The 14,714-nt window shown below is 41.5% G+C and overlaps 1 protein-coding gene across 15 annotated transcripts in view; it reads right to left on the bottom strand.

Annotated features, from left to right (window-relative positions):
* The window catches only part of LOC112250715 (dedicator of cytokinesis protein 7), an 84,588-nt gene extending 70,605 nt beyond the window's left edge, over positions 1 to 13,983 (bottom strand). For 8 of the 15 annotated variants that reach the window (XM_024421122.2, XM_024421148.2, XM_024421115.2 and 5 more), the window contains exons 1-3: positions 13,855 to 13,966; positions 4,207 to 4,306; positions 1,245 to 1,420 (exon numbers count right to left, since the gene is read on the bottom strand). In XM_024421122.2, coding sequence (XP_024276890.1) covers positions 1,245 to 1,420; positions 4,207 to 4,306; positions 13,855 to 13,892 — 314 coding nt within the window. In that variant the 5' untranslated portion in view covers positions 13,893 to 13,966. Of the gene's footprint in view, positions 1 to 1,244; positions 1,421 to 4,206; positions 4,307 to 13,854 lie in introns of all 15 variants that reach the window. The other 7 variants (XM_024421086.2, XM_024421095.2, XM_024421106.2 and 4 more) reach the window with 5 other exon arrangements.
* Positions 13,984 to 14,714: the final 731 nt, after the last annotated feature.

The raw sequence follows: 14,714 nt of genomic DNA, 5'->3' as shown, positions 1-14,714 counted from the left end.
AAAACAACGAAATTGTCACGGAAATCAGCCTTGTTCGCATAGCGATGATGAAAATAATGTCATTTAGGCTGTAGTGAACTCAAATTCTAATCATTAGGCCATCACACCGTTGATATAGCAACAAACACTAATAGTTTATCAAATCCCATTGTGACGCAGAGGGGGACACTTTTTGGTATGACATCCCCCATCTTGGTGGTGTAGAGAAATCTTTGCATTTTTAAGCCAATTTCCTACAATTCTAGAAAACGTCTCCATGGAGAGGAGACATTTTTGCCGTTTTAAAGCAAATTTCCTGCAATTCTATGCACTTTGCCATGGCTAATGCTGTGTTATTTTGCTCAAACATCATAACAAAACTGCTACTTCTAAATGAATGGTTTTGTTTCAATTCTCCTTGACTCCAGCTTTTATTTGGGGCGGCAGGGTAGCCTAGTGGTTAGAGAGTTGGACTAGTAACCAAAAGGTTGCAAGTTCAAATCCCCGAGCTGACAAGGTACAAATCTGTCATTCTGCCCCTGAACAGGCAGTTAACCCACTGTTCCTAGGCCGTCATTGAAAATAAGAATCTGTTCTTAACTGACTTGCCTAGTTAAATAAAAGGTCAAATAAAATTCTGTGATTTAATAATATGATCTCTGAGAATTAACAAAAAATTTAAATAAAGGTCCATGATCTTTTCTACATACTTTATCTGGTTTCAGCCGGGTAAGTACACAGTGAATGTGTTTTTCCATCCTGAAAATGTATAATAAATGGCGACCACAAAAAAAACACTTGGGCGGCCAGCCCAAGGATTTCAATGGCAGACAAATTCCAGCTATTTTACCTGACAAATAGTAATTTCTGTTAGTTCATGTCTGTTCTAGACAATATATTTATATCTAAACATTGCGTAACGTCACACCCCTCCTAACCGGACATCAAAACCAGAACACTTATTAGCTTTATTCATTTGGTAAATCAATTGGTGTAATCGTGTTAAAATGAGGAGATGCATCCTGCTTGCTGCAACTGAGTTAGACCTGATGTAGGCCTAGAGGAATCTGATAATGTCTCAACTGATACAGAATCAGCTCGTACTGTATGGGGCTTTTTTTGGGGGGGACTACGGTAAAGCCCTTTTTGATAACTGTTGATATTTTTTTTAAAGGCTTTAAATTAATTGTATTGATTGATCTGATTAGGTCCTGAGGAACTCACTCTAACCCAGCCAGTCAGTATTGTCCCAGTCAAGCACCTACCCTTCCTCAGGCACGGCCTGTCCCACTGTGCGACACTCTCTGGGGGTGCAGACCACCTCGATGTCGTCCGGGGGGAACTCGATCAGGTCCCTCAGGGGGCCCGACTCGATGATGGGTGGGTGAGTGCGGAGGTACTCCTCAAAATCCACTGGCTCCACTGCCTCTGTGAGAGGCACCTGGCAACAGATAGGAGAGGCTTTGGTAGAGTGAATACAAAAATCAGAGAATATATCTGAAAAAGGCCTACCTTAGCCGCAGAAAATCATCCCCAAAAAGTCCAGCTGTATTACTAGCAAAGAAATATCAAGGCTTAGCTGTCAGCAAACGCCGTGGCTTGATAAATGTTGAGACAAGTTCTATCCTGAGAACGTTTCAAAACCAATTATCAGGCAACTGCATTTTCTATATTGGCAGACAGGCTCCTCAGAGGACCATTCTCCTCAGTGAATTTCATTTAAAAAATAGTGTCACGTAAAAAAAATCTAGAATTTTTTGATAAAACTATACTAAATATATTCACATATCACCAAATGATTAAAAACACACTATTTTGCAATGGAGGTCTACAGTAGCCTCAACAGCACTCTGTGGGGTTGCACCATGGTATAAACAGAACTACCCATCCTCCTCTGTGAACATTGACCTCCATACAAAACCTAGGAGGCTCATGGTTCTCACCCACTTCCATAGATGTCCTCCAACCTATCAGAGCTCTTGCCACATGAATTGACATTGTGTCCACTCAATCAAAGGATCAGAGAATGAATCTAGTAATGAAAGCATAAACTACAGCTTATGCACTGTAGTGTATAAAATGTGGTGAGTAGTTGACAAAGACAATAGTTGAACAGTTCAAGAAATGTCTTCAAAAATGAAGGAGAAGCGAGAGAGCTAGCTATATTTCGTAGTATTTGTTTTTTTATAACTTTCAATTTTTACTTAACTAGCTTAGCTAGTATAGTCCACTCAAACACCCAGCTCGCAGAGAGAGATGCTATGTTAGCTAGCTGGCTATCTAACACTCACTCTTCCAAGTCAAGGTAAGCTTTTTATTTTATAAATGTATTGCACCTGTTCAAAAATGGCTTTTTTTTCCCGATTACAACCTCTCATTCTGTTTTTGTTTTTTTAACGAAATGTTCTAAATATATTTTTAAAACAAGCCACAGAAAGTCTGTTGCAATTTCAGTTTAATCCACAACAAGACAGAACAAATATTACAACAAATAATGGTTCAACTCAAATATACTAGTTGATAAAAAAAACTAAATTTGGAAAACAAAATGTAAAACTGTATAACCTTAAATTATATCAGAAAAAGGATTGGTGGAGTTATGTCACACATGCAGCTAACAAAAATATATGGACATTTCTGCTCTATCCAAAATGTACAACCAAGTAATTATAGCACTATCGTAAAAAGAAAAAAAAGGAGTGGAAGGGGGAGAAAGTAAGGACCTTGTCCTTCAGCCGGATGTGGAGGTCCTGGGCTGGTGTGGTTACATGTGGTCTGCGGTTTTGAGGTCGGTTGGCCAAATTCTCTAAAGTGACGTTGGCGGTCACTATGGTTGAGAAATAAACATTAAATGATCTGGCAACAGCTCTGGTGGACATTCCTGCAGTCAGTGTGCCAATTGCATGCAACCCTCAAAGCTTGAGACATCTGTGGCATTGAGTGAGTAAAAGTGGCCTTTAAATTGTCCCCAGCATAAGGTGCACCTGTGTAATCAGATTATTATTATTTTTTGTTAATCATGCTTTTTTTTTACATCAGCAGATGTCACCCATGATCATGCTGTTTAATCAGCTTATTGATATGCCACATCTGCCAGGTGGATGGATTTTATTGGAAAAGGAAAAAATGCTCAGTAACAGGAATGTTAAAATTTGAGAGAAATTAGCTGTGTGTACGGACAATTTCTGGGATTTTTTATTTCAGCTCATGAAAGATGGGACCTAAACCTTACATGTTGAATTTATATTTTTGATCAGTGTAGTCGGGAAGAGATTTCGATGTACCGTTTCCATTGCACATGGTTTATGTACTGATACACAAAACGATGCCAGATTCAAAACACAGTTTTTCAATTAAAATTATTATACAAAATTCTTTCAACCAATAGAATGTTTATATATATATATATATATATATATATATATATATATATATATATATATATATATATATATATATATATATATATATATATAGAGATATACAATACAACAATCCAAGCTTTGCAGATTTATCTATGAAGAGACAATCATTAGAACATTGGTTTTGGTACTGTACATATGTAGATCGTTTTTTTGTCGTAGGTTCAGGAAAGGATGAAGAATTGCAACACTTACTTGGAGTTAACTGTGCATATAGCACTGCTGGGTGATTTGAAAAGTCAGAGTCAATCGATCAATAATACTTAGCAAAAATGTTTATTTACAATCTGTAAAAACTATGAGAATAGAAAGCTTTAGACCTTCTGTGAAACATCATAGCACAGTTGAAAAATATATGGCAAATAGAAATCAACTGGATGGTGTTCAGAGATAGATGGATAGATAACCACTGCACCACCCGGGAGGCCTAAATCAAAATATATTTGAAGTAACCACACTTTGCCTTGATGACAGCTTTGCACACTCTTGGCATTCTCTCAACCAGCTTCAGCTGTATGTATGTATGTATGTATGTATGTATGTATGTATGTATGTATGTATGTATGTATGTATGTATGTATGTATGTATGTATGTATAGGTCAAAAGTTTGGACACGCCTACTCATTCATTACTGGTGAGAGGAGCAAGGCAGTGTTATCACTGTCCACACCGTAGGGGTGAGAGGATGTGAAGAATGGACCTGTTAATTGTTAACTGATAGACTCAAACCCTTCCCCCTCCCACCATTTACCTCTACCTCTCCCTCTGCAAAAACACCAAGATGCATTGTGGTTAGAAGCTTACGGTGTTGCTTGCAGCGGCACCCACGTTCAGGTTCTTGAGGAGCTGTGGGGAGCCCCCATACTGACCAGCAATCTGCTTTCTCACCTCAGCTGCTACAGTCCTGTAGGGAGGTGAGGAGAGAGAAGCTTAGCAGTGAATATCAAACCATTAAACAACTTCTTAGGGCTATGCCCCTTTTTCGCCATTTCCGCCTGAATGACGTGCCCAAAGTAAACTGCCTGTAGCTCAGGCCCTGAAGCCAGGATATGCATATAATTGGTACCATTGGAAAGAAAACAATTAGAAGTTTGTAGAAATGTTTAAATAATGTTGGTTAAATATAAACACAATAGATATGGTAGGAGAAAATCCAAAGAAAAACCAACCATAATTATTTTTCAGATTCCTTTCTCTGCAAGTTGAAAGAATGGATTACTCAAAAAGATTGTGCCAACTAAACTGACTTTTTGGGATATAAATTAGGATTTTATCTAACAAAACAACACGACATGTTATAGCTGGGACCCTTTGGATGACAAATCAGAGGACGATTTACAAAAAAGTAAGTGAATATTTCATCTTTATATGTGAATGTGTGAAACCTGTGCCGGTGGAAAAATATTTTGATGTGGAGCGCCGTCCTTAAACAATCACATGGCATGTTTTTGCTGTAATAGCTACTGTAAATCGGACAGTGCAGTTATATTAACAAGAATTTAAGCTTTCAGCCGATATAAGACACATATGTACTTATATGTTTAAAATCCATAATAACTATTAGAATTACGCTCCCTCCAGTTTCAACGGAAGTTTTCCCGCTATCGGGACACCGATCCTTAAGATTAAGTTAACAGGTAAAACACAGAGACAGATCATAGTTATAGGCTAAATTCTTTGCTCCAACAAATGGCAACCCTTCAGTCCAGACAGAGGCTAGCCACTTGACAGTTTAATCTATTCAATCTAGGCTTTGCTTATGGAAAACAGTCAGATGTTGCCTCCAGGCTGCTAACAGTCAAAGATGTCTCACACTCACACACACACACACACACACAAACACGGGTTGGAAAAGTGGAAAAGGGCAGTGTAGGTGTAATAAGTTAACAGATAAGGCCAGTTCATTTCCTGCAGTAGTCTGGTCACTCTGAAGGACAGGTACAGTATAGTCAAGGGCAGCAAGGTTGCCGAGTGGCGCAGCGGTCTAAGGCACTGCATCTCAGTGCTAACAGCGTCACAAGACAGCCTGGGAACAAACCAGGGTCTCACAACCGGCCATGATTGGGAATCCCATAGGGTGGCGCACAATTGGCCCAGTGTTTCCAACTGGCTTGCCTAGTTAAATAAAAAATTATGAAAATGCTGTGGCCATGAGGGCTCTCTCCCTGGCCCTGGTGGTGGCCTTACTGTCCTTACAGTTCCCTCTGACACCCTTATGGTCCCTGCTGTGGTCTGGTCCCTGGCCAGACTGGGCTTGGTCCGGAGTAAGCAGAACGTCTAGAGCTGCCGACTCGTTGAAGTAGAAATATTCATTCAAATCGAAGTTAGTGTTCGCCTTTTCTGATGTCCAGAAGCCGTTTTCGGTCATAGGAAATATTATGTACCAAAGAAAATTAAGATCAGCGTGAAATGGCCGCTATCCACTGCAGCGCCATCTCGGAGCATGCCGTGATCAGCTGGCAAGTGTCTTCACTGACATTTTCAACCTCCACCTAACTGTCTGTAACACCTATAGTGCCTTCAGAAAGTATTCATACCCATTGACTGATTCCTAATTTTGTTGTGTTTCAGCCTAAATTCAAAATAGATTAAATATTTTTTTAATTCTCACCCATCTACACACAACACCCCATAATGACAAAGTGTTTCATATTTCTGCAAACTTACTGAAAATAAAATACAGAAATCTAATTTACATAATTCTTCGCACCCGAGTCAATACCAGTGCTAACTGATTAAAAAATGAAAAATAACCGACATTTCTGTTAAACAACTTATTGACCTGTCGGTTCAGTTATTTGAATTCCATTTTGTTCGTGTTTTTTCAGTGAATTCAATGCGCACATTGCAGTTTCTTTAGAGATAAATCAGATTCAGCCTGAACTGTGTGACACAGAAGGGAGTTGTAGTTTCCAACAGGCCAATAATCTACAGTTCAGCACATAAAATATGGTAATTTTACTGCAATGACCATAATCCATTACGCACGTAGAGTGCATTCAGAAAGTAAAGACTTTTTCCACAGTTTGTTACATTACAGCCTTATTCTGAAATTGATTAAATTGCTGCTTCGGTTTTGGAGCAGTGGCTTCTTCCTTGCTGAGCGGCCTTTCAGGTTATGTCGATATAGGACTCGTTTTACTGTGGATATAAATACTTTTGTACCCGTTTCCTCCAGCATCTTCACAAGGTCCTTTGCTGTTGTTTTGGGATTGATTTGCACTTTTTCGCACTAAAGTAAGTTCATCTCTAGGAGACAGAACGCATCTCCTTCCTGAGTAGTATGACGGCTGCATGATCCCATGGTGTTTATTGTTTGTACAGATGAACGTGGTACCTTCAGGCATTTGGAAATTGTTTTCAAGGATGAACCAGACTTGTTGAGGTCTACAAAAAAAAATATGAGGTCTTGGCTGATTTCAAGGTAGGCCTGGCAGATGGCAGATGGCATCTCTTCCAAGATGGCATAGCAGTTCAGACGTCTTTTTGTCCTCGTCTTGTCGTGTCCCGTATATATATATATTTACAACTTTTTTTTCACATACATTTTTTTAAATTTTCCATAAACTCTTCTTCAGAACACTCTCCTGCAATCCGCTTCACCAATTTATATTTATATAAAAAAAGTATTATTTACCTCAGATCTGTTATCCTCCAAGAGGCTAGCCAGAAACTAGCCAGAAGCTAGCCGGGAGCTAGCCGGGAGCTAGCCAGAAGCTGGTCCAGAAGCTAATCAGAAGCTGGTTCAGAAGCTAGTTCAGAAGCTAGTTAGCTTCTTTACTGGCTAATAGTTAGTACTCAGCTAACCACGGTTTGTGGTCATCGGCTGTCCTTTGGCTCGAGAATCTATCGCCAGTTTTGTACGGCGCAGCGCGGCTCGGAACGGAACATACTGGACCAATTTTTCTCTCCATGTCCCTGGATTTCGGCCGCTGGCTCTGGACATTCATACCTGGATCTCACAGCTAGCTAGCTGCTATCCGTGTGACTATCGGCTTTCGTCGATTCCGGAGCTAACATCAATTGTTCCGGAGCTAGCCAGCTGAAGAGTTCCATCAATCACTCCTGGGCTGCAGTCACCTATCCGGACCCGTTTTGCTGCCTACGCGGAGCCCCACCGGGCCTTCACAGCTGGACTGCTGAACTGCCGACGTTGTCTACCCGAGGGAGTTGTCCAGGTGGCTCCTCCGGCGCGACGTTGCCTGGGCGCCCATCTGCGGCCTGCTAGCCGTTGGCTGTCTTATCGGCTGCTATCTGAATAGACAATCGGACAATTTTTATTTTATTTTTATTTATTTATTTTTCTTCTTGGGCCTCTATAACTATATCTATTGTTTTTATTTTTGTTGTTGTTATGTGATTTGGATTAATCCCCTCTACCACACGGAAACCCACTAATCTACTGACAGAACGCAAGAGGTGGCTAATAACAGACCTCCATCCTTTGCTAGCTTGCTACCGATTTAGCTGTCTAAATCACCGTGACCCCCAACCAACCTCTCCGCTCACTGGACCCTTTTGATCACTCGACTAAGCATGCCTCTCCTTAATGTCAATATGCCTTCATTGCTGTTCTGGTTAGTGTTTATTGGCTTATTTCACTGTAGAGCCTCTAGTCCTGCTCATTATACCTTATCCAACCTATTAGTTCCACCACCCACACATGCAATGACATCTCCTGGTTTCAATGATGTTTCTAGAGACATTATCTCTCTCTTCATCACTCAATACCTAGGTTTACCTCCACTGTATTCACATCCTACCATACCTTTGTCTGTACATTATACCTTGATACTATTTTATCGCCCCCAGAAACCTCCTTTTACTCTCCGTTCCAGACGTACTAGACGACCAATTCTTATTGCTTTTAGCCGCACCCTTATTCTAGTCCACTGTTCCTCTGGCGATGTAGAGGTGAATCCAGGCCCTGCAGTGCCTAGCTCCACTCCTATTCCCCAGGCGCTCTCTTTTGACGACTTCTGTAACCGTAATAGCCTTGGTTTCATGCATGTTAACATTAGAAGCCTCCTCCCTAAGTTTGTTCTATTCACTGCTTTAGCACACTCTGCCAACCCGGATGTTCTAGCTGTGTCTGAATCCTGGCTTAGGAAGACCACCAAAAATTCAGAAATTTTAATTCCAAACTACAACATTTTCAGACAAGATAGAACTGCCAAAGGGGGCGGTGTTGCAATCTACTGCAAAGATAGGACAGAACTCTGCAGGCTACTATCCAGGTCTGTACCCAAACAATTTGAACTTCTACTTTTAAAAATCCACCTCTCTAAAGACAAGTCTCTCACCGTTGCCGCCTGCTATAGACCACCCTCTGCCCCCAGCTGTGCTCTGGACACCATATGTGAACTGATTGCCCCCCATCTATCTTCAGAGCTTGTGCTGCTAGGTGACCTAAACTGGAACATGCTTAACACCCCAGCCATCCTACAATCTAAACTTGATGCCCTCAACCTCACACAAATTATCAATGAACCTACCAGGTACCTCCCCAAAGACTTAAACACGGGCACCCTCATAGATATCATCCTAACCAACGTGCCCTCTAAATACACCTCTGCTGTTTTCAACCAAGATCTCAGCGATCACTGCCTTATTGCCTGCATCCGTAATGGGTCAGCGGTCAAACGACCTCCACTCATCACTGTAAAACGCTCCCTGAAACACTTCAGCGAGCAGGCCTTTCTAATCGACCTGGCCGGGGTATCCTGGAAGGATATTGATCTCATCCCGTCAGTAGAGGATGCCTGGATATTTTTTTTTAAATGCCTTCCTAACCATCTTAAATAAACATGCCCCATTCAAGAAATTTAGAACCAGGAACAGATATAGCCCTTGGTTCTCCCCAGACCTGACTGCCCTTAACCAACACAAAAACATCCTATGGCGTTCTGCATTAGCATCAAACAGCCCCCGTGATATGCAGCTGTTCAGGGAAGCTAGAAACCATTATACACAGGCAGTTAGAAAAGCCAAGGCTAGCTTTTTCAAGCTGAAATTTGCTTCCTGCAACACTAACTCAAAAAAGTTCTGGGACACTGTAAGTCCATCGAGAATAAGAACACCTCCTCCCAGCTGCCCACAAGATAGGAAACACTGTCACCACTGATAAATCCACCATAATTGAGAATTTCAATAAGCATTTTTCTACAGCTGGCCATGCTTTCCACCTGGCTACTCCTACCCCGGTCAACAGCAATGCACACCCCACAGCAACTCGCCCAAGCCTTCCCCATTTCTCCTTCTCCCTAATCCGTTCAGCTGATGTTCTGAATGAGCTGCAAAATCTGGACCCCTACAAATCAGCCGGGCTAGACAATCTGGACCCTTTCTTTCTAAAATTATCTGCCGAAATTGTTGCCACCCCTATTACTAGCCTGTTCAACCTCTCTTTCGTGTCGTCTGAGATTCCCAAAGAATGGAAAGCAGCTGCGGTCATCACCCTCTTCAAAGGGAGGGACACTCTTGACCCAAACTGCTACAGACCTATATCTATCCTACCATGCCTTTCTAAGGTCTTCGAAAGCCAAGTCAACAAACAGATTACCGACCATTTCGAATCTCACCATACCTTCTCTGCTATGCAATCTGGTTTCAGAGCTGGTCATGGGTGCACCTCAGCCACGCTCAAGGTCCTAAATGATATCTTAACCGCCATCGATAAGAAACATTACTGTGCAGCCGTATTCATTGATTTGGCCAAGGCTTTCGACTCTGTCAATCACCACATCCTCATCGGCAGACTCGACAGCCTTGGTTTCTCAAATGATTGCCTCGCCTGGTTTACCAACTACTTCTCTGATAGAGTTCAGTGTGTCAAATCGGAGGGTCTGCTGTCCGGACCTCTGGCAGTCTCTATGGGGGTGCCACAGGGTTCAATTCTTGGACCGACTCTCTTCTCTGTATACATCAATGAGGTCGCTCTTGCTGCTGGTGAGTCTCTGATCCACCTCTACGCAGACGACACCATTCTGTATACTTCTGGCCCTTCTTTTGACACTGTGTTAACAACCCTCCAGGCAAGCTTCAATGCCATACAACTCTCCTTCCGTGGCCTCCAATTGCTCTTAAATACAAGTAAAACTAAATGCATGCTCTTCAACCGATCGCTACCTGCACCTACCCGCCTGTCCAACATCACTACTCTGGACGGCTCTGACTTAGAATACGTGGACAACTACAAATACTTAGGTGTCTGGTTAGACTTTAAACTCTCCTTCCAGACCCATATCAAACATCTCCAATCCAAAGTTAAATCTAAAATTGGCTTCCTATTTCGCAACAAAGCATCCTTCACTCATGCTGCCAAACATACCCTTGTAAAACTGATCATCCTACCAATCCTCGACTTTGGCGATGTCATTTACAAAATAGCCTCCAATACCCTACTCAACAAATTGGATGCAGTCTATCACAGTGCAATCCGTTTTGTCACAAAGCCCCATATACTACCCACCATTGCGACCTGTACGCTCTCGTTGGCTGGCCCTCGCTTCATACTCGTCGCCAAACCCACTGGCTCCATGTCATCTACAAGACCCTGCTAGGTAAAGTCCCCCCTTATCTCAGCTCGCTGGACACCATAGCATCTCCCACCTGTAGCACACGCTCCAGCAGGTATATCTCTCTAGTCACCCCCAAAACCAATTATTTCTTTGGCCTCTCCTTCCAGTTCTCTGCTGCCAATGACTGGAACGAACTACAAAAATCTCTGAAACTGGAAACACTTATCTCCCTCACTAGCTTTAAGCACCAACTGTCAGAGCAGCTCACAGATTACTGCACCTGTACATAGCCCACCTATAATTTAGCCCAAACAACTACCTCTTTCCCTACTGTATTTAATTTATTTATTTTGCTCCTTTGCACCCCATTATTTTTATTTCTACTTTGCACATTCTTCCATTGCAAATCTACCATTCCAGTGTTTTACTTGCTATATTGTATTTACTTTGCCACCATGGCCTTACCTCCCTTATCTCACCTCATTTGCTCACATCGTATTTAGACTTGTTTATACTGTATTATTGACTGTATGTTTGTTTTACTCCATGTGTAACTCTGTGTCGTTGTATGTGTCGAACTGCTTTGCTTTATCTTGGCCAGGTCGCAATTGTAAATGAGAACTTGTTCTCAACTTGCCTACCTGGTTAAATAAAGGTGAAATAAAAATAAATAAATAAATCCACAGGTACACCTACAATTGACTCAAATTATGTCAATTAGCCTATCAGAAGCTTCTAAAGTCATGACATTTCTGGAATTTTCCAAGCTATTTAATGGCACAGTCAACTTAGTGTATGTAAACCTCTGACCCACTGGAATTGTGATAGAGTGAAATAATCTGTCTGTAAACAATTGTTGGAAAAATTACTTGCGTTATGCACAAAGTAGATGTCCTAACCAACTTGCCAAAACTATAGCTTGTTAAACAAGAAATTTGTGGAGTGGTTGAAAAACAAGTTTTAATGACTCCAACCTAAGTGTATGTAAACTTCCGACTTCAACTGTAGATTCCCTTGCTCATGCGTGGTTCGGACGGACCAGTCATCAGCACCATCTGCAGTGCCTCTACTCAAATGACTCTCACCTAACACACACGCACACGTTGCTGCTACTATATTTTTTCCTGCTGCTCAGGCACTTTACTCCTGATTGTATGCGTGTATCACTATCGTTATTGATATTGTTTGTGAACATACTGTATATTTTATTTATATAGACACCATCTATTTCTGATATTGCTATTATGCAAGTAACCTTTGGCTGTACCGTTTACACCTTCTGTAGAGACCCATCCACTTAGCAAAATATTGATATATAAAAATTAATATTGACATTTGTGGTCGTAACATGATTTTGTGACATACCACACAGACTCACTAAACACAAATTCTTCGTTTTTAAATTATGTCTGAGTGTTGGAGTGTGCCCCTGGATATCTGTCAACAAAAAAATAAAAATAGGGCCGCCTGGTTTAAGGAATTTGAAATTATTTATACTTTTACTTTTGATACATAAGTACATACTTAAGTATTTTTAAAACCACAGACTTTTACTCAAGTGGTATTTTACTGGGTGACTTAGTTTTACTTCAGTAATTCTCTAATAAGGTATCTTTACATCTGGACACTTTCTGTTTAGCTGTAATTTTTCCTTATTGTAGGCTACTACCACTTTTATTCTTAATTTTTACTACTCTACTCACTTTTTAGCACATTAACTCACTGGCTTAAGAGGGTGTGAATGCTGAATGGATGGAGACAAAGGAGAGCTCTCAAGTTGGTACCAAAACATTTGAAGGCCCTTTTCTTAAAAGTCACAGGTTCATCAACTTTCAATGCAGAATTACTTTCCCATTGTTCCTCAAAAATGCAGTGTATTATATACCATTTTGCAGCTCTGAGTCTACTTTTCACCAATGTCCAAAAAAAAATCTATTTCAATTTTTACTACATAAGACCGAATCCAGGTGGTGAGTCACATATGAGCAATTTCTTCACAACAATGCAATGCATTGTTTTACACCCAGCTTTAATTCCACTGGCATGAACAGCAAGCAACTGAAATTGAGACAGCGCTTCTGGTTTTGTTCGTTTCAATAGACGCATTAGACCTGAATGCATTACCTTTAACTGTGGTAGACATAACTTTGAATGTTAGGGCTTTTGCTGGTAAACTACCACTGTCCATGACGATGTTAGTTAACGTCACTGTAAAGCCGTTTACGATTTAGGATGGAGCTGGGCACGATTTAGGATGGAGTTGGGCGGCGACCCAGTTTGGGCAAACTGGAGCTCCATCACATAAAAACAATTATTTATCATAAACTAGTGATTTCATCACCCAAAGAATAACTCGCAATTACACAAGTCATTGTTCTGTGTAATTGCGGGCTATTCTTTGGGTACTGAAATCAGCACCTACAGTAAAGAGCTCCACTTCGGAGCTCGATTTTGCCCACATTAGTCGCAGCGCTCAACTGGCATCATAGCTACTGTGTTGCTTTCTCTCGTCGATGTGTCAGTGCTACCCAGCCGTAGCCAACAAGTTACCGCAACTGTCTACTATGGATTTACTAATCAGTCCAACTAATGCTTACCTAAATCCCTGTAAAGACCGATAGTGGTTGGGTTTGATAGTATGATAGATGTCAAACGTAGCTAAACTTCAACCCCGTATGCATGTAACGGCACAATACACACAAAAAAACATTGCGAGAAACAGACAGCGCTGTACTATATGGCGGGTCTATGACTGGCACTGGGGCATCTTTGATATGGCTAACGATAACTAGCTAGCTGGCAGGGCCTTATTTGGGGATGGCTTTGCCTTGAAACGGAGGGCAGAAGACGGGTTTTTTAAATATTGAAAACGGCGTAGCTTGAACGAGGGACTCAGTTCTGTCAGTGTTAAAATTGGAAGTAACGCCCTTACCTGCTGATTTTTTGGGCGAATGCGCGGCGCTCAGCCATGACTGTAGAGGCTGATGTGCTTGGGTTCCTAGACTTTCCGCTGCTTTCTCCCAAGGAAAACAATGAGTCTGGAATAGCTACCGTAAAGATCATAAAGCAGGCGCACACGAACACACCTTGCCACAAGTCAGACAGACTGTTTTTGTATGACACCAAACACTTAATTCGCCTAACACAAGTTTCAAAATGCAATTTGGCACGTATTTGCTGTTGAAAGAAATTCCGTTTATTTCAGTACATTTTCAAATAGTTATTTCAAATCTCACTCCAACACCAAGCCTCCAACTGCACTAAAATGCAAGTAAAACTAAATGCATGCTCTTCAACCGATCACTGCCCACACCTGCCCGCCCTTCCAGAATCACTACTCTGGACGGTTCTGACTTAGAGTATGTGGACAACTGCAAATACCTAGGTGTCTGGCTAGACTGTAAATTCTCCTTCCAGACTCACATTAAGCATCTCCAATCCAAAATTAAATCTAGAATCGGCATGGTATTTCGGAACAAAGCATCCTTCACTCATGTTGCCAAACATGCCCTCGTAAAAGTGACCATCCTACCAATCCTCGACTTTGCGATGTCATTTATAAAATAACCTCCAACACTCTACTCAACAAATTGGATGCAGTCTATCACAGTGCCATCCGTTTTGTCACCAAAGCCCCATATGCTACCCACCACTGCGACCTGTATGCTCTCGTTGGCTGGCCCTCGCTTCATACTCGTCACCAAACCCACTGGCTCCAGGTCATCTATAAGTCTCTGCTAGGTAAAGCCCCGCCTTATCTCAGCTCACCATGGCAGCACCAACCCGCAGCAC

Source organism: Oncorhynchus tshawytscha, linkage group LG01, assembly GCF_018296145.1.
Source record: "Oncorhynchus tshawytscha isolate Ot180627B linkage group LG01, Otsh_v2.0, whole genome shotgun sequence".
Lineage (NCBI taxonomy): Eukaryota > Metazoa > Chordata > Actinopteri > Salmoniformes > Salmonidae > Oncorhynchus > Oncorhynchus tshawytscha.
Note: the sequence above shows the minus strand (reverse complement) of the source record. Positions and strands in the feature narration are given on the sequence as shown.